The sequence below is a fragment of the Oncorhynchus mykiss genome, chromosome 19 (genome assembly GCF_057628025.1).
Source record: "Oncorhynchus mykiss isolate SJ-2025 chromosome 19, ASM5762802v1, whole genome shotgun sequence".
In the NCBI taxonomy this organism is placed as follows: domain Eukaryota; kingdom Metazoa; phylum Chordata; class Actinopteri; order Salmoniformes; family Salmonidae; genus Oncorhynchus; species Oncorhynchus mykiss.
The window spans coordinates 57048847-57075327 of NC_143040.1; the positions used below are offsets into that span (position 1 = coordinate 57048847).

The 26481-nt window shown below is 45.8% G+C and overlaps 2 protein-coding genes across 3 annotated transcripts in view; one reads left to right on the plus strand and one right to left on the minus strand.

The window, feature by feature from the left end:
- LOC110498040 (rho guanine nucleotide exchange factor TIAM2) overlaps positions 1-26481 on the plus strand; it is a 77483-nt gene that overhangs the window by 42841 nt on the left and 8161 nt on the right. For both annotated transcript variants that reach the window (XM_036954958.2, XM_090211424.1), the window contains 4 exons: positions 20-123; positions 21823-22017; positions 23208-23276; positions 25994-26119. In XM_036954958.2, the coding sequence (XP_036810853.2) occupies positions 20-123; positions 21823-22017; positions 23208-23276; positions 25994-26119 (494 nt within the window). The remainder of the gene's footprint in view (positions 1-19; positions 124-21822; positions 22018-23207; positions 23277-25993; positions 26120-26481) is intronic.
- The window catches only part of LOC110498045 (dimethyladenosine transferase 1, mitochondrial), a 49300-nt gene continuing 44671 nt past the window's right edge, over positions 21853-26481 (minus strand). Inside the window, exon 7 of the transcript XR_016489023.1 lies at positions 21853-21987. The gene's annotated coding sequence lies outside the window, so the exon portion shown is untranslated. The remainder of the gene's footprint in view (positions 21988-26481) is intronic.

Consider the following 26481-nt stretch of genomic DNA (forward strand, 5'->3'; position numbering starts at 1 on the left):
TAATTGCTGTGTCTTGCAGATGTGTCCTTGGTGCCAGAGGTCCTTGGTGAGTCCTTAAGCTCTGGGCTGGAGAATGGTCTACAGCACTCCCACAGCAGCCACAGGGCCGTACAACCCAGCAAGGTAAGACTGAATCTACGCTGCCCACACTGGTACTGCCCACACTGGTACTGCCCACTCTGGGCAGGATGAGTCAGAATAAACATACAGAGAGGAATGAGAGAGAGATTAATTCACACTACAGAATAATCAACAGAGCTTTGAGATCATGAACATAAGCAATCTTGAAACACAGTTGCTAAAGTATATGTGTGCGTATAAATGTGTTTACTGCTCGGCGCCCCTCATCAAGGACAGCTGTGCTGTGGTAGCGAGGCTGAAGATGACTTGGCACCACTCTTAGAGAGAGCTCTATATAATTGCACCGTCCTGGGCTCAGTCGAAAGACGGCTTGTTACTGTCACACTCAGAGAGATGTGCCCTGTGTCTCGGTCTAATGCCCATACTGTCAACCTTCCTCTGCCTGCTACTAACCTTCTCACTGTCACGCTGAGTATTACCCCAGATAGACATCCTGAACAGTAGAGAGTTGTAAAGACAGTCAGGGTTGGTCTGCTAGGGATGAGGCAGGGTACTGAGCTCCAAAGCCCACTGCTAGCATAATTTCCTTAATGGCGCCATCCCTAGCATGGAGGGAGAATAGACCTCTGTCTCTCTCTCTCTCTGTCGCTCTCTCTGCCTCTCTCGCTCTCTGCCTCTCTCGCTCTGCCTCTCTCTCTGCCTCTCTCTCTGCCTCTCTCTCTGCCTCTCTCGCTCTGCCTCTCTCGCTCTGCCTCTCTCTCTGCCTCTCTCTCTCTGGCTCTCTCGCTCTGCCTCTCAATTCAAATGTCTTTATTGGCATGACGTAACAATGTACATATTGCCAAAGCGTACAATATTAACATAATTCAAATGATAATAATAATAATCAAGATTGTCAACTCAGTATTCAGTAACCAAAATAATCATACAATAACAATGGCTTAGAGGACAGTGCCTGTCAGTCACTGTCCCTCATCTTGTGGCAGGCAGCAAGGTTTTGATCAGTAACCATGGTTAAATAGTTTTCCATGGTGTACTGCCCATTTTGGGCCAGATAGAACTGCATTTTGCTTTGTGCTTGTGTTTCCCAATAGGTTGTGTAGTTTTTGTTTTGACTGTGTTGTAATTTGGTTGTAATGCTGATTGATTGGGCTTCAGTGTGTTCAGTGTGTTAGAAGAACAGGTTTGTGAACTCAGGACCAGCTGGATGAGGGACTATTTTCTTTGCTTCACTTTCTGCATTGCAGGGCTTGGTAATGATATGAGAGGATGTAACTGTATTTATGTTGTTTCCAAAACTAAATTACTATTTTTATTTTATTTTTATTATTAGTGGATGTTGGCCTAATTCTGCCCTGCATGCATTGTTGTAGTTTTCCCCTGGACATGTAGGAGAATCTTACAGAACTCTGCATGCAGGGTTTCAGTGGGGTGTTTGTCCCATTAGGTGAAATCGTGTTTTGCAAGTGGACCCCACACCTCACTGTCATAAAGTGCAATTGGTTCAATGACACATTCAATTTGTTTTAGCCACGTTTTTATAGTTATTTCAATTAGAATTTGTTTTTTAATTCCGGAAAATGCCTTACGTGCTTTCTCTCTCTGTTCATTCACTGCCTCATTGATGTGTCCAGATGAACCTACGTAATTGTAGTGTGTGCAATACTCAGTATATTTTGTACCAGATGAAAACTTTGGTCTTATTCCCTGAGATCTGGATCTTCTCTTGAAAATCATTATGTTAGTCTTTTGGGGGTTTACTGCCAGAGCCCAGGTCTGGCAGTACTGCTCTAGCAGGTCCAGGCTCTGCTGTAGGCCATGTGCTGTGGGGGTTTACTGCCAGAGCCCAGGTCTTGCAATACTGCTCTAGCAGGTCCAGGCTCTGCTGTAGGCCATGTGTTGTGGGTGACAGCAGGCACAGGTCTTTTAACCTCTTAATTGTGGAGACTCGGTCTCTCTCTTTCTCACAGTCTCTCTCTGTCTTGTACCCTCTCTCTGTCTGTCTCTCTCTCAATTCAATTTTCAATTCAAAGGGCTTTATTGGCTTAGGAAACATATGTTTGCATTGCCAAAGCAAGGGAAGTAGACAATAAACAAAAGGGAAATAAACAAAGGAAATAAGCAGTAAACATTACGTTCACAAAAGTTTTAAAAGAATATAGACATTTCATAAGTTATATTATTGGCTATGTACAGTGTTGTAACAATGTGCAAATAGTTGAAGTACAAAATAAACAACTACATATAGTTAGTTGTATTTACAATGGTGATAGTGCTCTCCTGATTTATTTGTCTGTCTGTCTGGTCTGGTCTTGTCTTGTCTGGTCCGTTCTGTCTCAGGAGGTTTGTTTTTCATTCCTATCTGGGTGAATATTGTTAGCAAGCAATTATACCCCAAGCCTACATTTTTGATTTCAAAGAGTTTGTTGTGTTATCATGTTCTGATTTAGGACTGAATAGTGACTTGGTCAAGGAGGTGAGGCTGGGGAGCTCTAAACCAGCTCTGTAGCAAGAAAAGTGTAGGTCCCGGCTAGTGCACCGCAGCTTTCATCACTTCCAAACTATAAAATCTCCACTTTTCGTTCTGTAAATATGCAAATGGATGTCTCTTGATTCAATTCATGTTTATTTTTGTCCCAGGGAGTTTTTGTTCTTGTCAGTTTATTTTTACATGTAAATAATAACTTATTTATGTCATTAAAGTGTGTTTATGCGTCCTGTTGGAACACTTTATTATTGGGTTGCATTAATGAGTTCAGTCATCTGAAGAGCCAGGTTTTAATGATCTGGACTTCAGTGGACTGAACAGTAACAGTGCAGCACTGAGGAGAGATAATGATCTGTATGCTGTTTGATTCTCCTAAAATATCCCTCTGGAGACTCTACACTGGCTACACATCTAGGCTGACTATTTGCTTGCACCCCTGTGTCCAGTACTTGTATACAGCAGATTGTCAATGTGTCATTCTGTAACGCCCCAATGCACTGTTACATTATAGATCACAGTGCTACCATGCCTGTAGGGTTTACTGTGTAGTATGTCCAAGTCGGCTGTGTTCAGTCTGTGTAGTAGCTGGTCTGAGGTCAGTGAGGAGGTGGATTAGCAAGGACAGGCTCTTCTGCTCTCTCTCTGTTTGCCCAATGACAAGAATGAGCCCAATGACAGGAATGGGACCTGCCCTGCAGTACCTCTGGCTGCTGCTGCACTGGCCACTGTGCTTGTCTTTGTACAAACTGAGAGGTGTGTGTGTGTGTGAGAGAGACTGTGTGTGTGTGTGTGAGAGAGACTGTGTGTGTGTGTGAGAGAGACTGTGTGTGAGAGAGACTGTGTGTGTGTGTGTGAGAGAGACTGTGTGTGTGTGTGTGAGAGAGACTGTGTGTGAGAGAGACTGTGTGTGTGTGTGTGTGTGAGAGAGACTGTGTGTGTGAGAGAGACTGTGTGTGTGAGAGAGACTGTGTGTGTGTGAGAGAGACTGTGTGTGTGTGTGAGAGAGACTGTGTGTGTGTGAGAGAGACTGTGTGTGTGTGAGAGAGACTGTGTGTGTGTGTGAGAGACTGTGTGTGTGTGTGAGAGAGACTGTGTGTGTGTGTGAGAGAGACTGTGTGTGTGTGAGAGAGACTGTGTGTGTGTGTGTGTGTGAGAGAGAGACTGTGTGTGTGTGTGAGAGAGACTGTGTGTGTGTGTGTGAGCGAGACGGTGTGTGTGTGTGTGTGAGAGAGACGGTGTGTGTGTGTGTGTGAGAGAGACGGTGTGTGTGTGAGAGAGACTGTGTGTGTGTGTGTGTGAGAGAGACGGTGTGTGTGTGAGAGAGACGGTGTGTGTGTGAGAGAGACTGTGTGTGTGTGAGAGAGACTGTGTGTGTGTGAGAGAGACTGTGTGTGTGAGAGAGACTGTGTGTGTGAGAGAGACTGTGTGTGTGAGAGAGACTGTGTGTGTGTGTGTGTGAGAGAGACTGTGTGTGTGTGTGAGAGAGACTGTGTGTGAGAGAGAGACTGTCTGTGTGTGTGTGAGAGAGAGACTGTGTGTGTGTGTGTGTGTGTGTGAGAGAGAGACTGTGTGTGTGTGAGAGAGAGACTGTGTGTGTGTGTGAGAGAGAGACTGTGTGTGTGTGAGAGAGAGACTGTGTGTGTGTGTGTGTGTGAGAGAGAGACTGTGTGTGTGAGAGAGACTGTGTGTGTGTGTGAGAGAGACTGTGTGTGAGAGAGAATGTGTGTGTGTGTGAGAGAGAATGTGTGTGTGTGTGAGAGAGACTGTGTGTGTGTGAGAGAGAGACTGTGTGTGTGTGTGTGTGTGTGAGAGAGAGACTGTGTGTGTGTGTGAGAGAGACTGTGTGTGTGTGTGAGAGAGAATGTGTGTGTGTGTGAGAGAGAATGTGTGTGTGTGAGAGAGAGACTGTGTGTGTGTGTGTGTGTGTGAGAGAGAGACTGTGTGTGTGTGAGAGAGACTGTGTGTGTGTGTGTGTGTGTGTGTGTGTGAGAGAGACTGTGTGTGTGTGTGTGAGAGAGAGACTGTGTGTGTGTGAGAGAGAGACTGTGTGTGAGAGAGACTGTGTGTGTGTGTGAGAGAGACTGTGTGAGAGAGAGACTGTGTGTGTGTGTGAGAGAGAGACTGTGTGTGTGTGTGAGAGAGACTGTGTGTGTGTGAGAGAGAATGTGTGTGTGTGAGAGAGAGACTGTGTGTGTGTGTGTGTGTGTGAGAGAGAGACTGTGTGTGTGTGAGAGAGACTGTGTGTGTGTGTGTGTGTGTGTGTGTGTGTGAGAGAGACTGTGTGTGTGTGTGTGAGAGAGAGACTGTGTGTGTGTGAGAGAGAGACTGTGTGTGAGAGAGACTGTGTGTGTGTGTGAGAGAGACTGTGTGAGAGAGAGACTGTGTGTGTGTGTGAGAGAGAGACTGTGTGTGTGTGTGAGAGAGACTGTGTGTGTGTGAGAGAGACTGTGTGTGTGTGAGAGAGACTGTGTGTGTGTGAGAGAGACTGTGTGTGTGTGTGTGTGTGTGAGAGAGACTGTGTGTGTGTGTGTGTGTGTGTAAGAGAGACGGTGTGTGTGTGAGAGAGACTGTGTGTGTGTGAGAGAGACTGTGTGTGTGTGAGAGAGACTGTGTGTGTGTGAGAGAGACTGTGTGTGTGAGAGAGACTGTGTGTGTGAGAGAGACTGTGTGTGTGAGAGAGACTGTGTGTGTGAGAGAGACTGTGTGTGTGAGAGAGACTGTGTGTGTGAGAGAGACTGTGTGTGTGAGAGAGACTGTGTGTGTGAGAGAGACTGTGTGTGTGTGTGTGTGTGAGAGAGACTGTGTGTGTGTGAGAGAGACTGTGTGTGTGTGAGAGAGACTGTGTGTGAGAGAGACTGTGAGTGTGAGAGAGACTGTGTGTGAGAGAGACTGTGAGTGTGAGAGAGACTGTGTGTGTGAGAGAGACTGTGTGTGTGTGTGTGTGTGAGAGAGAGACTGTGTGTGTGTGTGTGTGTGAGAGAGAGACTGTGTGAGAGAGAGACTGTGTGTGTGTGAGAGAGAGACTGTGTGTGTGTGAGAGAGAGACTGTGTGTGTGTGTGTGTGTGTGTGAGAGAGAGACTGTGTGTGTGAGAGAGACTGTGTGTGTGTGTGAGAGAGAATGTGTGTGTGTGAGAGAGAGACTGTGTGTGTGTGTGTGTGTGTGAGAGAGAGACTGTGTGTGTGTGAGAGAGACTGTGTGTGTGTGTGTGTGTGTGTGTGTGTGTGAGAGAGACTGTGTGTGTGTGTGTGTGAGAGAGACTGTGTGTGTGTGAGAGAGAGACTGTGTGTGAGAGAGACTGTGTGTGTGTGAGAGAGACTGTGTGAGAGAGAGACTGTGTGTGTGTGTGAGAGAGAGACTGTGTGTGTGTGTGAGAGAGACTGTGTGTGTGTGAGAGAGAATGTGTGTGTGTGAGAGAGAGACTGTGTGTGTGTGTGTGTGTGTGAGAGAGAGACTGTGTGTGTGTGAGAGAGACTGTGTGTGTGTGTGTGTGTGTGTGTGTGTGTGAGAGAGACTGTGTGTGTGTGTGTGAGAGAGAGACTGTGTGTGTGTGAGAGAGAGACTGTGTGTGAGAGAGACTGTGTGTGTGTGTGAGAGAGACTGTGTGAGAGAGAGACTGTGTGTGTGTGTGAGAGAGAGACTGTGTGTGTGTGTGAGAGAGACTGTGTGTGTGTGAGAGAGACTGTGTGTGTGTGAGAGAGACTGTGTGTGTGTGAGAGAGACTGTGTGTGTGTGAGAAAGACTGTGTGTGTGAGTGAGAGAGACTGTGTGTGTGTGTGTGAGAGAGACTGTGTGTGTGTGAGAGAGACTGTGTGTGTGTGAGAGAGACTGTGTGTGTGTGAGAGAGACTGTGTGTGTGTGTGAGAAAGACTGTGTGTGTGAGTGAGAGAGACTGTGTGTGTGTGTGTGAGAGAGACTGTGTGTGTGTGTGTGAGAGAGACTGTGTGTGTGTGTGTGAGAGAGAGACTGTGTGTGTGTGTGTGAGAGAGACTGTGTGTGTGTGTGTGTGAGAGACTGTGTGTGTGTGTGTGAGAGAGACTGCGTGTGTGTGAGAGAGACTGTGTGTGAGAGAGAATGTGTGTGTGTGAGAGAGACTGTGTGTGTGTGTGAGAGAGAATGTGTGTGTGTGTGAGAGAGACTGTGTGTGTGTGAGAGAGAGACTGTGTGTGTGTGTGTGTGAGAGAGACTGTGTGTGTGTGTGTGTGTGTGTGTGAGAGAGACTGTGTGTGTGTGTGTGTGTGAGAGAGAGACTGTGTGTGTGTGTGTGTGAGAGAGAGACTGTGTGTGTGTGTGTGTGTGTGTGAGAGAGAGACTGTGTGTGTGTGTGAGAGAGACTGTGTGTGTGTGTGTGTGAGAGAGACTGTGTGTGTGTGTGTGAGAGAGACTGTGTGAGAGAGAGACTGTGTGTGTGTGAGAGAGAGACTGTGTGTGTGTGAGAGAGACTGTGTGTGTGTGAGAGAGACTGTGTGTGTGTGTGAGAAAGACTGTGTGTGTGAGTGAGAGAGACTGTGTGTGTGTGTGTGTGTGTGAGAGAGACTGTGTGTGTGTGTGAGAGAGACTGTGTGTGAGAGAGACTGTGTGTGTGTGTGAGAGAGAGAATGTGTGTGTGTGTGAGAGAGAGAATGTGTGCGTGTGAGAGAGAGACTTTGTGTGTGTGTGAGAGAGACTGTGTGTGTGTGTGAGAGAGACTGTGTGTGTGAGTGAGAGAGACTGTGTGTGTGAGTGAGAGAGACTGTGTGTGTGTGTGAGAGAGACTGTGTGTGTGTGAGAGAGACTGTGTGTGTGTGAGAGAGAGACTGTGTGTGTGTGAGAGAGAGACTGTGTGTGTGTGAGAGAGAGACTGTGTGTGTGTGAGAGACACTGTGTGTGTGTGAGAAAGACTGTGTGTGTGTGAGAGACTGTGTGTGTGTGTGAGATACTGTGTGTGAGAGATACTGTGTGTGAGAGAGACTGTGTGTGAGTGAGACTGTGTGTGTGTGTGTGTGTGTGTGAGAGAGACTGTGTGTGTGAGAGAGACTGTGTGTGTGTGTGAGAGAGAGTGTGTGTGTGTGTGTGTGTGTGAGAGAGACTGTGTGTGAGAGAGACTGTGTGTTTGTGTGAGAGAGACTGTGTGTGAGAGAGACTGTGTGTGTGTGTGAGAGAGACTGTGTGTGTGTGTGTGAGAGACTGTGGCCGAGCTCCCTTCCATTCAGGACCTCTATACTAGGCGATGTCAGAGGAAAGTCCTAAAAATGGTCAGACTCCATCCACCCAAGTCATAGACTGTTCTTTCTGCTACCGCATGACAAGCGGTACCGATGCACCAAGTCTGGAACCAACAGGAACCTGAACAGCTTCTACCCCAAACCATAAGACTGCTGAATAGTTAGTCTGGTAGCTATTTGGTTAACTGTTTAACTATCTGCATTGACCCTTTTTCCACCAACTCTTTTGACTCATCACATATGCTGCTACTGTTTATTATCTGTCCCTTTACCCCTACCTATATGTACATATCTACCTCCATTACCTCGTACCCCTGCACATAGACTCAGTACTGGTACCCCGGGTATGTAGCTGAGTTATCATTACTCACTGTGTATTTATTATTACGTGTTTTACTTTTCTGTTATTTCTCTAGTTTATTTCTCTCTGCATTGTTGGGAAGGACCCCTATGTAAGCATTTCACTGTTAGTCTACATCTGTTTACCAAGCATGTGACAAATGAAAATGTATTTTATTTTGTTTGTGTGTGTGTGCGTGTCGGAGGTGTGTTTGTGTAGTCGTAAGCATGTGTGAGCGAGAGATACTGAGACATCTTGGTACATGCAGTAAAAGCGAGCATTTGAGATATTGTTGTGGCAAATCTGATTACCAGAGTCAATTTGTGTCCCCGAGAAAAACAATCTAGTCGATGGGAAGAATATCACCCATGTATCAGGAAGGCAGCATAGATACCCACTGCCGCAGCAGCCAGCCAGCCATCCAGTCTGTGATTGAATGGAGATGAATGGGAAGGAAGGACTCATTTCAAGCCTCTTGTCACAGCATGTAATCACCTGCTGCAGAACACTGACTGACTTTGATTAATTGTTCTAGTGTTTTCTAATTTGCTCATATTACAGGGATGAGCAGTGTTGTTGTCTAAAAGTGCTTACAAATCTTCCCTGCCTGCTGCCATGTTGTTGTTGTTTGGGGACTTGTTGCTAATGCTATTGGTCTCGAACCCCAGGCTGTAGTGACGCTGCAACACTGTGATGCAGTGCCTTAGACCACTCTGCCACTCTGAAGGCTGATTGGATCATTTCTAACAAATCAGAGTATCAAAGCCAATGACTCTTTTTCAAAATGCTGCTTTATAACCTACAACACAAGGACAATAACCTACAACACAAGGCCAAATCTACACTGGAGTTGCTTACCAAGGAGACAAGTGAATGTTCCTGTGTGGCCAAGTTACAGTTTTGACTTAAATCTGTTAGAAAATCTATGACAAGACCTGAAATTGTCTAGCTATGATCACCAACACCTTGACAGAGCTTGAAGAATTTTGAATAGAATACTGGGCAAATATTGCACAATACTATTGGTGGGCAAAGCTCTTGGAGACTTACACAAGAAGACTCACAGCTGTAATCACTGTCAAAGGTGATTCTAACATGTATTGACTCAGGAGGTTGAATACTTATCTAATCAAGGTGTATTAGTCTTTTATTTTTCATCCATTTTTTAGTATTCAAAATTTTCTTCCACTTTGAAATCAGAGTATTTTGTGTAGATCAATGACAAAAAAAAAATCACAATTACCTTCATTTCAATCGCACTTTGTAACGTAACAAAATGTTACAAAAATCAAAGTGGGTAATACTTATGATACCAACTATAGATACCATCCATAAACACTATGACACAAAACATTTTCAACCACATTTACAGCTTGTTGTAATACCAGTTTGTTGTAGTCATTAATACCAGTTGAGGAGCTGTACCACTGAATGAAATAGCATATTATGTCACACTTCACCAGCCTCTATAGTCTGGCAGTGGTATGAAATTGTTGTGTCACAGATACCGTTGGTCAACTGACTGAGCAGAGTAAGTTCCTTAACTTCCTCCACCCCCTCACTAAGATCCTTTTAAAGGGATTTTACCACACAAAGAGCAGCAACCACACCCTTCCCTTACCCTTCCTTTCCACCAAAGTCCAGTGGCTTAGTTTGATTCACTAATTGATGATTTAGTGACTGTGGGGAAATGAAACATGGTGCTTCCAGAAACGGACTGACAGCGTATTGTAAATGGCAGCATGTATTTTGGGTGCCATTGCTGTTAAGAATTCAGTTGCTCTAGGCTGAGAACAGCTGAAAGGGGTGTTCAAAACCTTTTTGTATGTGTGAATGTGAGAGGTCAGACATGCTCTCCATTCACTGTGTTATTACTACTCTCCTCTAGATGTTTTTTGGACCACATAACAGCCAGCAAAGACCAATGGACTCTAGAAATAAAGACCAATGGACTACAACCCCTTTAAACTTCTCCTACTTGGGGGGAGGCCCCTAAACGCAGACAATCCCAGTCTCCCCTCTCGTGCCTGCCTGTGGAGTGGGTGGTGGTGATGACTAAGTCTATCAGTCACCATATGGCTGTGACTAGCCTAATAATCTGGGTTTATGGCTGGGGAGTGTCCCCAGCATCACTGCAGAGTGATAGAGGGAAGGAGAGGTAGACCTATCGAGCTAGGCGTAGATGGCTCGCCAGAGGAGAGGAGGAGGTGAGCTGGGGAGCGTTGGAGTCAGCCCTATAACATAGCTCAGGGCTGGTTGGTGGTTTGATGGGTGAGAGGAGGAGGAGAGTGGTGGTGGTGGTGGCAGAGGAGGAAGAGGCCAGGCCCTGCATCTACCTCACCAACCTCATTTTTATTTTTTTATTTCACCTTTATTTAACTAGGCAAGTCAGTTAAGAACAAATTAGTCATTATTTACAATGACTGCCTTCCCCGGCAAACCCGGACGACGCTGGGCCAGTAGTGCACTGCCCTATTGGACACCCAATCACGACCGGATGTGATACAGCCTGGCTTCGAACCAGGGAGTGTAGTGACACCTATTGCACTGAGATGCAGTGCCTTAGACCGCTGCGCCACTCGGGAGACCAGTCCCAGGCTCGGTGCTCCCTGCTGGCCATGGTCAGTTAAATTCACTCTGATATACTACTAGGTCAAGAAGGCATATTTATTTATGTATTTATTTATTTATTTATTTAGATCCCCATTAGCTTTTGCAGAAGCAGCAGCTACTCTTCCTGGAGTCCACAAAAAACCCAAAACAAGACAAGTAACAAAACACTGATTGATACACTGATAGTCAAGGACAGTCACACACATTTAAAATACAAACCATTTTACCAACAATACAACTGTAGTGCTAGCATTGGGCTACTGTATCACTCTTCCTCTTCTATTTAATACAATATAATATTGGTACTTTTTACCACTTTCGTGATATCCAATTGGTAGTTACAGTCTTGTCTCATCGCTGCAACTCCCGTATGGACTCGGGAGAGGCGAAGGTCGAAAGCCATGCGTCCTCCGAAAAATGACCCCGCCAAGACACACTGCTTCTTGATATACTGCTCGCTTAACCAGGAAGCCAGTAGCAGCCAATGTGTCATGGGAAACACCGTACAGCTGGCAACCGAAGTCAGCGTGTATGTGCCTGGCCGCCACAAGGAGTCACTAGAGTGAGATGGGACAAGGACATCCCAGCCGGCCAAACCCTCCCCTAACCCGGACGACGCTGGGTCAATTGTGTGCCGCCTCATGGGTCTCCCGGTCGCAGCTGGCTGAGACACAGCCTGGGATCGAGCCCGGACCGGTAGTGACGTCTCTAGCACTGCGATGCAGGCCCCACTCCTCCTCTTCTATCTCAGTATTCATTTTCACCCAGGATAGTCCTACTGGTTGGTCAACCTGTCTCTGGGAAGAATTTATTACCAAGTAGGTCAGAGGGAAGGTTGGCTTGGCTGTTACTGGTTTTATGGTTGTGCTGTGTATTAGGGACCGTTCTGTGGGTAGCCTGCTAGATGCCCAATTGGATGTTATCAGACATCCTCTGTGGCAGGTTTGTGGCCCAGCGGGAGTGTTTGCTATCACCATTCTCTGTTTTATATCAGGGCACCAGGTCATGCGGCTAGCAGGTTTTACCATGCTTCTTCCTGTGCTTTCAATTTATATGAACTGGTCTCATGTTGAGAAATTGTTCACTACTATATTAGTGTCTTTCCTATGCTGTTGTTTTATGTCAGTCATATTTGGCAGTTAGGGGTGCTGCTAGCGGTTTCCTACTTTGTTCTAGACGTGGGGATGCAGTATAATACTGTTGTTCTCAACCCCCTATGGGGACTCATCAGAATGGATTTTTAATCTGAGGGTGTTTCATTATTAAAACATTGACTCTGAAGTCTCCTCAGAGACCCCGGTGGAATAATATTAGTTTAGAATGAATAATGAAGCATATAATGGGAATAGAAGAGGGACTGGGGCCCTCCCTCCCTGTTTGATTTATGAGAAACTGTCTTTATTTATTGAGCCCTAAAAAGCAGATGGCAACATGACACAATAGGCCTAACCTGAGGGATGAATCTGCCTCTGTCAGAGCCTTACTGTGGTGTGACGGGACACTCTCCTGTGAGCAATGGGCTGAGCCGGCCTGAGGGACACCCCATATTTTATCCCTGGCTTTACACTTTAGACGTTCCATTCAGGTTTGTTTATTTTCATAAAGAGAAAGTAGTTTGGCGCCTGGAGGATTCTTCTTTGATTTGAAAAGCGGTTCATAACTTAAAGTAGGCTGAGCCTTCTGCTTTTAATGACTCTGTTTTAATGTCTGGTGGTGAGAGGGGAGAATGAACAGTATCCAGCTTCACTCAACTGTTTGACAGCTCTTGTTTGACTTTGGGCTGTGTTTGTTTCTAACCTCACTGTATATGAATACTATTTGAATAACATGTCAGTGTAGCCAGGTTGGAGTGTGTTCTGACCTTGGCTTAGGAGACGTTAGGAGACACAATCTACCTAACTCATCCCCATATTGTTTTTATTTACTTTTCTGCTCTTTTGCACACCAGTATCTCTACTTGAACATCATCATCTGCTCATCTATCACTCCAGTGTTAATTTTTCAAAATTGTAATTACTTCGCTATTGTGGCCTATTTCTTGCCTACCTCCTCACACCATTTGCATACACTGTATATAGACTTTATTTTTTTCTATTGTGTTATTGACTGTACGCTTGTTTATTCCATGTGTAACTCTGTGTTGTTTGTGTCGCACTGCTTTGCTTTATCTTGGCCAGGTCGCAGTTGTAAATGAGAACTTGTTCTCAACTAGCCTACCTGGTTAAATAAAGGTGAAATAAAAAATCTAAAAATTGGTTCTGACCTTGGTTTAGAAGACCTTGGGTGGGAATTACCAGGCTGGTTAATCTCCCCAGTGGGCGAGCAGGAGTAGTAATCTCTCCACAAACCACTCCTCTTCACAAACAGCTCCTTCTGACCTCTCCCAGGTCAACATGCTTAGGCATTCCCATGAACAATACCTAAGCCTTTGCAATCACATTGGAGTTTGTGAAAGAGATCATTAACATATATCCAGTGTTATATCTTTAGTGCAGTTAACCACATACTTTCAGACATTCCGACACCTTTAGACACTGATTTTGGTTGCATTCTCAGAATGCCGTTAACCTCAAGGGGTGAGGAGCTAGTAGAATGAAATATCTTGTTTCTATACTGAAACCTTAGTAAGGCTAGTTATTTGTGTTATGTGTTGGAGTGGTCTGCCCCCACAGACCTGAGCCTCTAGTCAGGTGACCTGACCTGGGTTTGGAACAAGATGGTCTCTGTGAGTGTCACTCAGCTACAGTAGTAGCCTCTACCAGGCTTTCACCTCCACGTCGGAGAGTGAGGCCTGGAAGCCAAAGCTACTCAGCTTGTGACCTCGGGTAGCTTTGTTTGTAAACACTGGACTCAAATCCCCCTCTGTTGTCACACCAGACGCCTCAGTAAGATGTTGTTTTCCGTGATGCACAGCTTCTAAAGATAGGCTTGGACTCATGTTTTTCTTCAAAAGCACCCAAAATACTACATTAAAGGGCCCCTCCTCCCTACAGCGTGACCTGTGTTGTCAGTTTAGATGAATGCCCCTGAATCCCCCTGGCCTGTTGAACAGATGCAGCTATTCCTGATGGTGTCACAGTATATCCAGCAGCCCAGAAGAGTCCTCATTGTATTGATGTGTTGAGGCTGCATGGCCAGTAACACCCGCAGCCTGGCATTATACTCTCTGGAAACTGACCAGGGTCACGTGGACCAGAGATGGGATGGTAGAGAGAGAGAGCGTGAGGGAGGAATGCCCCTCCGTTTGCACTGTCCGCTCGGTCCGGCCGTCCACCCCGATTGATATGCAGATTGGTGCAGGCAGCAGTTCTTTGTCAAATGCCTACACTCTCAGAACCTCTAGGTTCAGGATTAATAGCTAGATCCCATCAAGTACAGTCCAGTCAGCACCAACCACGTGTGGTTTATCGGTCAGACACAGTCCAGCCGTGATGCCAGCATCCAGGCCAGGCAGGCTGCATAGGAAGGGCTGTAACCTGGCCCGTAGGACCCAGAGACAGGCCACAGCAGCCTGGAGGCTCCTCTACAGCCTGCTCTTCATGGTGAGTAGGACAGAGAGGGATTGAGATCGAGAGGCTTGATGATTGCCATGGGAGTAGAGTTGACCGTTTGGGAAGGACAGCAGTAGTGGGTATATGGGGTTAAGGTGTGGCGATGGGTATTAACCTCTATGGCTCAACATGTTTTAGGGCTGTAGTTGCTGTGACAGATGTTGAAACTATTCCTCATGGTGAGAGGGAGAGAGAGATGTCTGGCTTTACAACAGGGATAGGAGATGGGTTGTCCAATTTGGGCTAATTGACAGGATAGGATTCGGCTCATTCTACCTAGCATTCCCACAGGCTTTATGCTTGTGAAATCAGAAAACCCCCACAGTTCTGGGTTTAGTTTTGGGTTAACCGAGGGATGTAGAATTGAGACTAGCGCTGTCGGATGTGCTTGCCCTTTCTGCGACTTCATCCCTGTCTCTCCCTCTCCTCCCTGTCTCTCCCTCTCCTCCCTGTCTCTCCCTCTCCTCCCTGTCTCTCCCTCTCCCGCCTCCCCGGCTCCCGAGCCGGCTTTGCAGGTCTTAATTGGATATTTGGGTCAGGCGTTGGACATAGACTTTGTTGTTGGGATTGTTGTGTGAGACAGACACTTCTGAGTCACGTCTGAGTCTCTATCTCCCTCTAGTCATGCTCTTATTAAGAACTGATTAAAAGTCATGCTGCGAGAAAGGGAGAATCCCTGTGTGTGTGTGTGAGCGCATGTGGGTGTGTGCGTGCATCCATGCCTGTGTGTGTAGCTCTGTGTGTGTTTTCTCCAGATCCTCTGTAGGCCTAGGACCTCAGTGACTGCAGCAGAAACAAACTGCAGGCGAGAGCCGCACACAATTACTGCTATCTGTCTGTGTGAGACAGGTTTGTCTCTGAAGCTGCCGCAGGGTATTTGAATAATATGTCAACATGATATTCTTCAACCCTTTTTCCTCCTTGAGCTGGTCTCCAAGCCTTTCAGCTGCAATATGGAGGAGCTTTGGTCTGTGTTAGTGTGTGGGTTAAACATATCCACTACTTTGTGTGTGTGTGTGTGTGTGTTTGTGTGTGTGTGTGAGAGTCTGTTATTTTGTATATCTACAGTCTACAGCAGTATAGAATCCTGTCAGTGTGGTGCTCTCCTCAGTAGCATAGTGGGACAGTTGAGTCTCAGTGTCATTATCATTGCTCACGCAGAGACCCAGAGCTGCTGACTGGGTGGCCCTGTCTCGAGGCCAGCCTAGCCTATCCCAGGCCTGAATCCTCTTCCCCACAGTGGGTCCCTGAGCCACCAGCCTCCAGCCTCATGCCGTAGCTATACCGTAGCTGCTTTGGCACCCTGTTTCCTGATTGGCCATGCTAACTGATGAGCTGCTGGCTTAATAGAGGACTTGATTTGGGTCCTGCTGGGTTGTTGTAGTGTATTGATTTGTATGGTGTGTGTGTGAATGTGTGTGCGCTGTGCAATATTTATGGTGACAAGCAATTTTCTGAGACTTGCTTTTTTTATGTAATCAGCGTTTCTCTCACTCAAATACACACACGCTCTCTCATGTGCACACACACACACACACACACACACACACACACCCACACCTGTCAGTACTGGCACTGTAGAGATACTAGAACTATAAGAGCCAATCACAACTAGGACTGTGTGATACTGTAAACTTGTTAAGTTGCGCTCTATGCTATGGTTTGGTTTTGTGTGCTTCGTACTGTATGACAGCTTGTTATGGTGATCGTTTTTGACAGAGTTAGTTCGGAAAGTATTCAGACCCCTTGAAAACAGGTGTTTAGACATTTTAGCATATGTATTAAAAATAAACAGAAATACCTTATTTACACAAGTATTCAGACCCTTTGCAATGAGACTTTAAATTGAGCTCAGGTGCATCCTGTTTCCATTGATCATCCTTGAGATGTTTCTACAACTTGATTGGAGTCCACCTGTGGTAAATTCAATTGATTGGACATGATTTAGAAAGGTACACAACTGTATGTATAAGGTCCCACAGTTGACAGTGCATGTCAGAGCAAAAACCAAGCCATGAGGTTGAAGGAATTGTCTGTAGAGCTCTGAGACAGGATTGTGTTAAGGCCCAGATCTGGGGAAGGGTACCAAAACATTTCTGCAGCATTGAAGGTCCCCAAGAACACAGTAGCCTCCTTAATTCTTTTTTTTTTTACCCCCTTTTTCATGGTATCTAATTGTTTAGTAGCTACTATCTTGTCTCATCGCTATAACTCCCGTATGGGCTCGGGAGAGACGAAGGTTGAAAGTCATGCATCCTCCGATACACAACCCAACCAAGCCGCACTGTTTCTTAACACAGCGCCATCCAACCCGGAAGCCAGCCGCACCAATGTGTCGGAGGAAACACCGTGCGCCTGGCAAACCCAGTCTCTCTGGTGGCACAGCTGGCACTGCAGTACATCTCCCTTAACCACTGCGCAACCCGGGAGGCCTCCTCCATCATTCTTAAATGGAAGAAGTTTGGAACCACCAACTCTTCCTAGAGCTGGCCGCCCGGCCAAACTGAGCAATCGGGGGAGAAGGGCCTTGGTCAGGGAGGTGACCAAAAACCCGATGGTCACTCTGACAGAGCTCCAGAGTGGAAAAGGATACCCATCTCTGCAGCGCTCCACCAATCAGGCTTTTATGGTAGAGTGGCTAGACGGAAACCACTCCTCAGTAAAAGTCACATGACAGCCCGCTTGGAGTTTGCCAAAAGGGACCTAAATACTCTCAGACCATGAGAAACAAGATTCTCTGGTCTGATGAAACCAAGATTGAACTCTTTGGCCTGAATGCTAAGCGTCACGTCTGGAGGAAACCTGGCACCATCCCTATGGTGAAGCATGGTGGTGGCTGCATCATGCTGTGGGGATGTTTTTCAGCAGCAGGGACTGGGAGACTAGTCAAGATCGAGGGAAAGATGAACTGAGAAAAGTACAGCGAGACCCTTGATGAAAACCTGCTCTACAGCGCTCAGGACCTCAGACTGGGGTGAAGGTTCACCTTCCAACAGGACAATGTCCCTAAGCACACATCCAAGACAACGCAGGAGTGGCTTCGGGACAAGTCTCTGAATGTCCTTGAGTGGCCCAGCCAGAGCCCAGACTTGAACCTGATCGAACATCTTTGGAGAGACCTGAAAATAAGTGCCCAGCAACGCTACCCATCCAACCTGACAGAGCTTGAGAGGATCTGCAGAGAAGAATGGGAGAAATTCCCCCAAATTAAATCAATCAAATGTATTTATAAAGCCCTTTTTATATCAGCCGATGTCAAAGTGCTATACAGAAACTCGGCCTAAAACCCCAAACAGCAAGCATGCAGATGTAGAGGAAAAACTCCCTAGAAATGCAGGAACCTAGGAAGAAACCTAGAGAGGAACCAGGCTCTGAGAGGTGGCCAGTCCTCTTCTGGCTGTGCTGGGTGGAGATTATAACAGTACATGGCCAAGATGTTCAAACGTTCATAGATGACCAGCAGGGTCAAATAATAATAATCATAGTGGTTGTAAAGGGTGCAACATTTACCTTAAGAGTAAATGTCAGTTGGCTTTTCATAGCCGATCATTCAGAGTTCGAGACAGCTGGTGCTGTAGAGAGAGAGAGTCGAAAACAACAGGTCCGGGACAAAGTAGCACGTCCGGTGAACAGGTCAGGGTTCCATAACCACAGGCAGAACAGTTGGAACTGGAGCAGCAGCACGACCAGGTGGACTAGGGACAGCAAGGAGTCATCAGGCCAGGTAGTCCTGAGGCATGGTCCTAGGGCTCAGGTCCTCCGAGAGAAGAGAAAGAGAGGGAATTAGAGACAGCATACTTAAATTCACACAGGACACCGGATAAGACAGGAGAAATACTCCAGATATAACAGACTGACGCTATCCCCCGACACAGAAATGATTGCAGCATAATTACTGGAGGCTGAGACAGGAGGGGTTTGGGAGACACTGTGGCAGGATAAAACCCCACCCACTTTGCCAAAGCACAGCACCCACAGCACTAGAGGGATGTCTTCAACCGAGTATAGCCCACAAAGATCTCCTGACGGCACGAACCCGAGGGGGGGCACCAAATACATGTGTGCCAGGCTTGTAGCGTCATACCCAAGAAGATTTGAGGCTATAATCGCTGCCAATGGTGCTTGAACAAAGTACTGAGTAAAAATACTTATAGTACCAGTCATTCGTTTGGACACACCTACTAATTTTTCTATATTTTTTACTATTTTCTCCATTGTAGAATAATAGTGAAGACATCAACTATGAAATAACACAAATGGAATCATGTAGTAAATAAAAACGTGTTAAACAAATCAAAATATATTTGAGATTCTTCAAAGTAGCCATCCTTTGCCTTGATGACAGCTTTGCACACTCTTGGCATTCTCTCAAACAGCTTCATGAGGAATGCTTTTCCAACAGTCTTGAAGGACATGCAGAGAACTTGTTGGCTGCTTTTCCTTCACTCTGCGGTCCAACTCATCCCAAACCATCTCCATTGGGTTGAGGTCAGGTGATTGTGGAGGCCAGGTCATCTGATGCAGCACTCCATCACTCTCCTTGGTCAAATAGCCCTTACACAGCCTGGAGGTGTGTTGGGTCATTGTCTTGTTGAAGACTAACCGCAAACCAGATGGGATGGTGTATCACTGCAGAATGCTGTGGTAGCCATGCTGGTTAAGTGTGCTTTAAATTCTAAATATATCACAGACAACGTCACCAGCAAAGCATCCCCACACCATCACACCCCCTCCGTGCTTCACGGTGGGAACCCCACATGCAGAGGTCATCCGTTCACCTACTCTGCGTCTGACAATGACATGGAGGTTGGAACCAAAAATCTCAAATTTGGACTCATCAGACCAAAGGACAGATTTCCACTGGTCTAATGTCCATTGCTCTTGTTTCTTGAACCAAGCAAGTCTCTTCTTCTTATTGGTGTCCTTTAGTAGTGGTTTGACCATGAAGGCCTGATTCATGCAGTCTCCTCTGAACAGTTGATGTTGTGTCTGTTACTTGAACTCTGTGAAGCATTTATTTGGGCTGCAATCTAACTTATCCTCTGCAGCAGAGGTAACACTGGGTCTTCCTTTCCTGTGGTGGTCCTCATGAGAGACAGTTTCCTCATAGCGCTTGATGGTTTTTGCGACTGCACTTGAAGAAACTTTCAAAGTTCTTCAAATATTCCGTATTGACTGACATGCATGTCTTAAAGTAATGATGGACTGTTGTTTCTCTATGCTTATTTGTGCTGTTCTTGCCATAATATGGACTTGGTCTTTAACCAAATGGAATTATCTTCTGTATACCACCCCTACCTTGTCACAACACAACTGATTGGCTCAAACGCATTATGCATAACTTAACCTGTTAATTGGTGACTACCTCATGAAGCTGGTTGAGAGAATGCCTAGTGTGCAAAGCTGTCATCAAGGCAAATGGTGGCTACTTTGAAGAATCTAAAATATGAAATATATGTTGATTTGTTTAACACTTTGTTTGGTTACTACATGACATATGTGTTATTTCATAGTTTCAATGTCTTCACTATTATTCTACGATTTAAAAAATAAAGAAAAACGCTTGAATGAGTAGGTGTGTCCAAACCTTTAACTGGTACTGTATGTAAATGTGACATTTAAGTTTTCTATTTGTAATACATCAGAACACATTTAAAACCTGTTTTTGCGTTGTCATTTTGGGGTATTATGTGTAGATTGATGAGGGGGGGAAAGAATAAGCCTGTGATGTTACACAATGTGGAAAAAGTCAAGGGGTCTGAATAATTTCCGAATGCACTGTATATATACAGTGCCTTGCGAAAGTATTCGGCCCCCTTGAACTTTGCGACCTTTTGCCACATTTCAGGCTTCAAACATAAATATATAAAACTGTATTTTTTTGTGAAGAATCAACAACAAGTGGGACACAATCATGAAGTGGAACGACATTTATTGGATATTTCAAACTTTTTTAACAAATCAAAAACTGAAAAATTGGGCGTGCAAAATTATTCAGCCCCCTTAAGTTAATACTTTGTAGCGCCACCTTTTGCTGCGATTACAGCTGTAAGTCGCTTGGGGTATGTCTCTGTCAGTTTTGCACATCGAGAGACTGAATTTTTTTCCCATTCCTCCTTGCAAAACAGCTCGAGCTCAGTGAGGTTGGATGGAGAGCATTTGTGAACAGCAGTTTTCAGTTCTTTCCACAGATTCTCGATTGGATTCAGGTCTGGACTTTGACTTGGCCATTCAAACACCTGGATATGTTAATTTTTGAACCATTCCATTGTAGATTTTGCTTTATGTTTTGGATCATTGTCTTGTTGGAAGACAAATCTCCATCCCAGTCTCATGTCTTTTGCAGACTCCATCAGGTTTTCTTCCAGAATGGTCCTGTATTTGGCTCCATCCATCTTCCCATCAATTTTAACCATCTTCCCTGTCCCTGCTGAAGAAAAGCAGGCCCAAACCATGATGCTGCCACCACCATGTTTGACAGTGTGGATGGTGTGTTCAGGGTGATGAGCTGTGTTGCTTTTACGCCAAACATAACGTCTTGCATTGTTGCCAAAAAGTTCAATTTTGGTTTCACCTGACCAGAGCACCTTCTTCCACATGTTTGGTGTGTCTCCCAGGTGGCTTGTGGCAAACTTTAAACGACACTTTTTATGGATATCTTTAAGAAACGGCTTTCTTCTTGCCACTCTTCCATAAAGGCCAGATTTGTGCAATATACGACTGATTGTTGTCCTATGGACAGAGTCTCCCACCTCAGCTGTAGATCTCTGCAGTTCATCCAGAGTGATCATGGGCCTCTTGGCTGCATCTCTGATCAGTCTTCTCCTTGTATGAGCTGAAAGTTTAGAGGGACGGCCAGGTCTTGGTAGATTTGCAGTGGTCTGATACTCCTTCCATTTCAATATTATCGCTTGCACAGTGCTCCTTGGGATGTTTAAAGCTTGGGAAATCTTTTTGTATTCAAATCCGGCTTTAAACTTCTTCACAACAGTATCTCGGACCTGCCTGGTGTGTTCCTTGTTCTTCATGATGCTCTCTGCGCTTTTAACGGACCTCTGAGACTATCACAGTGCAGGTGCATTTATACGGAGACTTGATTACACAGAGGTGGATTGTATTTATCATCATTAGTCATTTAGGTCAACATTGGATCATTCAGAGATCCTCACTGAACTTCTGGAGAGAGTTTGCTGCACTGAAAGTAAAGGGGCTGAATAATTTTGCACGCCCAATTTTTCAGTTTTTGATTTGTTAAAAAAGTTTGAAATATCCAATAAATGTCGTTCCACTTCATGATTGTGTCCCACTTGTTGTTGATTCTTCACAAAAAAATACAGTTTTATATCTTTATGTTTGAAGCCTGAAATGTGCCAAAAGGTTGCAAAGTTCAAGGGGGCCGAATACTTTCGCAAGGCACTGTATATATATATATATATATATATGTGGTAAGATAAACAAGATATAAAAGTCCCTGTAATCCTAGTAAGCTTTGTGTACATGTTATTCATGCAGTCCCTAACCTGTCTCTCTCTATCGCCCACTGCAGAGCGTGGAGACGGTGTGCATGCTGTACCACACCTTCCAAGAGGGCTCCGGGGGCTTGATGGAGGGCCGCAAAGACCCCCCGGCTCCAGGGGCCGCGCCCACACTGCACAGACCTTGTCCCCGACACATGAGTGCCACCGAGAGGCTCCGCAAGGTCATCCAGGAGCTGGTGGACACAGAGAAGTCCTATGTCAAGGTAATGATTTGTTATCTGGCTATTATTTGTTTAAGATAATGGCTAATTTCCCCAAAACAGTCAATTCAGTTGAGCCAGGATGAGATGGAAAGAGAAAGGAAAACCACTGAATAGTACCGAGACACGGTCTGTGTGGACGGACCTACCGACCGACCGCATCATTGTTTATACTCTACAGTACACAGGCTCATTATTCAGAGGCCCTGTACAGCTCAAGTTTCCGTTTCACTCCTTTTCTCAGAGCACATTAAAGAACTCCTTTCATGATCTGCACCTCGTCTCTTAATCCCTGTCAGCTCTCTCTCTCTCGGTCTGTCTGTCTCTCACTTGGTCTCTCTCGCTCAATCTCTCTCTCTCGCTCAATCTCTCTCTCTCGGTCTCCTTTCTCTCTCGCTCAATCTCTCTCGGTCTCGCTCAATCTCTCTCACTCGATCACTCTCTCTCTCGGTCGCTCTCGGTCTCCTTTCTCTCTCTCATTCTCTTTCTCTGTCTCTCGGTCTCCTTTCTCTCTCTCATTCTCTCTCGGTCTTTCTCTCTCGGTCTCTCTCGGTCTCTCTTGCTCAATCTCTCAGTCTCTCTCTCTCGGTCTCTCTTGCTCAGTCTGTCTCTCTCTTTCTTGGTCTCCTCTCTCTGTCTCGCTCAATCTCTCTCTCTCTCATTCTCTCTCGGTCTCTCTCTCGGTCTCCTCTCTCTCTCTCTCATTCTCTCTCGGTCTCCTCTCTCGCTCACTCTCGCTCAATGTCTCGGGTCTCTCTCGCTCAATCTCTCTGTCTCGGTCTCTCTCTCTCGCTCAATCACTCTCGCTCAATCTCTCTCTCGCTCGCTTGGTCTCTCTCGGTCTCTCTCTCTCTTTCTCTCTTTCTCTCTCTCTGGGAGGCGGTGGGTGGGTGATTTGTAGAGGGGAGGAGAATGTCTTCCCAGCGTCCTCTGCAGCGGCTGTAACCATTTGTCTGTGATGTGCGGCGGGGGCCGTAAATCAGCCTAATAGGAATATCACCAGTGAAGCCCTGACGATCCACAGCCACATTAAAACACAGGGAGGAGAGAATGGAAGAGGAGGGGATAACGGATCACTTCTGGGGGGGTTGAATAACTGTTGATACCGATAGCAGCCCTATGATGCAGTGTTGGATTCCCTATCCCACCTCTTGTATTTTTCCTATTTCTGTCTCTGTCTTTCCTTCCTCCAGGACCTGAGTTGCCTGTTTGAGATCTACCTGAAGCCACTGCAGAACGAGACCTTCCTTACGCTGGATGAGGTAGAAGAGGGTGCCCTGGGATGAGGGAGTGGAGGGGTTTGGAGGGATGGGAGAGGGGGTTGGTGGGATGGGAGAGGGGGTTGGTGGGATGGGAGAGGGGGTTTGGTGGGATGGGGGATGGGAGAGGGAGGATGGGAGGAAGAATGGGGGATGGAAGGGAGGATTGGATTGGATGGGAGATGGGAGGAAGGATGGGGGATTGGGAGATGGGGGAAGGAGAATTAGATGGGAGGAAGGATAGAGGATGGGGGGATGGAGGATTGGATGGGAGGAAGGATGGGGGATTGGGAGATGGGTGAGGGAGGATGAAGGATTGGGAGATGGGGGAGGGAGGATGAAGGATTGGATGGGAGATGGAAGGATGGAGGATGGGGGATTGGGAGATGGGGAGGGGGGATTAGATGGGAGGAAGGATGGAGGATTGGGAGATGAGTGAGTTCATAGAAATTGAGAATTTTAGGAGGTTGGTTCATAAGAGGTCACAGATTGAGAGATGGATAGCTTGATTAGATTCGGGTGGGGTTAAATTAATTTCTAGTAGCAATAAACTCTAAGGACCTCCCCTTCTTAAAACCCCTACTGATATAGGACCAAAACGATGCTTATACCTCCCATTAGATTATAGTCTTCCATTTTTAATCGATACACGATTGACTCTTCTCTCAGGTTAAGATTAGTCCTTATGTGCCTGTCCCTCCTCTGTGAGCCCAGAAGGCCATGGCTGGGGAATGCTAATGGAGATCCACATCCAGTAGCTAGTGAACACTGATGTGAACTGAGCATGACCTCAGTCTCAGGACGACACTCTCAAAGGAGAGATCCATCGATACACACTGAGCAGTGGGGCTGATTAAACCAACATTATCAGACACTCAGACGTGTCTAGGCACAGAGCGGACAAGAGCGGAAGACACCCTGAACACCTTTTAATGATGGTGTGAGAGAGTGAGAGACTGTGAGATTGTGCCTTTTGTCCCTTAACAGAGAGTACCCAGTGGCAGAATACATGAACACTGTGAATGACGCAAAATTAAGGAACGCTTTGAATATGTACAGACTCAGTGAGCATAGCCTTGCTATTGAGAAAGGCCGCAGAAGGCAGACCTGGCTCTCAAGAGAAGACAGGCTATATGCACACTGCCCACAAAATGTGAAAACTGAGCTGCACTTCCTAACCTCCTGTCCAATGTATGACCATATTAGAGACACATATTTCCCTCAGATTACACAGACCCCCAAAGAATTCGAAACAAAAATCTAATTTTTATGAACTCCCATATCTATTGGGAGAAATACCAGTGTACCATCACAGCAGCAAGATTTGTGACCTATTGCCGCAATAAAAGGGTTAACCAGTGAACAAACACCATCGTAAATACAATCCATATTTATGTTTATTTATTTTCCATTTTGTACATTTAACTATTTGCACATCATTATAGCACTGTACTTAGCCATTTGACATTTGAAATGTGTCTATTCCTTTGAAACTTGTGAGCGTAATGTTTACTGTTAATTTGTTATTGACTATTTAACTTTTGTTAATTATATATTTTCACTTGCTTTGGCAATGTAAACATGTTTCCCATGCCAATAAAGCCCTTTGAAATGAATTGATAGGAAGAGAGAGAGGCTGTTCCTAAGTGCCTCTCACCTGAGACATCAGAGGGGGATGTTAACTAGTGACTGACTGCTGTAAAGAGAGAGCTATCGCTGACTGACTGCTGTAAAGAGAGAGCTATCTTTGACTGACTGCTGTAAAGAGATAGCTATCGCTGACTGACTGCTGTAAAGAGAGAGCTATTGCTGACTGACTGCTGTAAAGAGAGAGCTATCGCTGACTGACTGCTGTAAAGAGAGAGCTATCGCTGACTGACTGCTGTAAAGAGAGAGCTATCGCTGACTGACTGCTGTAAAGAGAGAGCTATCGCTGACTGACTGCTGTAAAGAGAGAGCTATCGCTGACTGCTGTAAAGAGAGAGCTATCACTGACTGCTGTAAAGAGAGAGCTATCGCTGACTGACTGCTGTAAAGAGAGCTATCGCTGACTGACTGCTGTAAAGAGAGAGCTATCGCTGACTGACTGCTGTAAAGAGAGAGCTATCGCTGACTGACTGCTGTAAAGAGATAGCTATCGCTGACTGACTGCTGTAAAGAGAGAGCTATCGCTGACTGACTGCTGTAAAGAGAGCTATCGCTGACTGACTGCTGTAAAGAGAGAGCTATCGCTGACTGACTGCTGTAAAGAGAGAGCTATCGCTGACTGACTGCTGTAAAGAGAGAGCTATCGCTGACTGACTGCTGTAAAGAGAGAGCTATCGCTGACTGACTGCTGTAAAGAGAGAGCTATCTCTGACTGACTGCTGTAAAGAGAGAGCTATCTCTGACTGACTGCTGTAAAGAGAGAGCTATCACTGACTGACTGCTGTAAAGAAAGCTATCTTTGACTGACTGCTGTAAAGAGAGAGCTATCGCTAACTGACTGCTGTAAAGAGATAGCTATCGCTGACTGACTGCTGTAAAGAGATAGCTATCGCTGACTGACTGCTGTAAAGAGAGAGCTATCGCTGACTGACTGCTGTAAAGAGAGAGCTATCGCTGACTGACTGCTGTAAAGAGAGAGCTATCGCTGACTGACTGCTGTAAAGAGAGAGCTATCGCTGACTGACTGCTGTAAAGAGATGACTGACCAGGCTCCTGTCTCTCCTTTCCTTTAGATGGATAGTCTGTTTGGCAGCCTGCCAGAAATGCTGGACTTCCAGAGGGTGTTCCTGCAGACGCTGGAGGAGAGGATTGCCTCTTCACCTGACTTCAGCACACTGGAAACCCCTGTGCAGTTTAAGGTATGACACACTGTTTGTGACCCTTGTGTTACAACTGCCTCTGCCAATCCATCTCTCGTCATACATGCGTGATATACACAAACTTAGATGACATGATTAAACCGCATACTCATCGACGCATTAACCAATGAGCACACACAAATGACATACAAATACGTGAAATCCCTCACCCAAACCACCTCCATTACTATAGATGAGCTATGATGAACAGTGAGTTCGGTCACACTCTGAGATATATCTGGATTTGTTATTGCGAGATTGTTACAGGTTCACACATGATTGATTTACCACATCAACATGGCATCGTATCGATTTTGCCATTTTGACATGGAGAATTGTATGTTGATAAAAGCACTGTACTC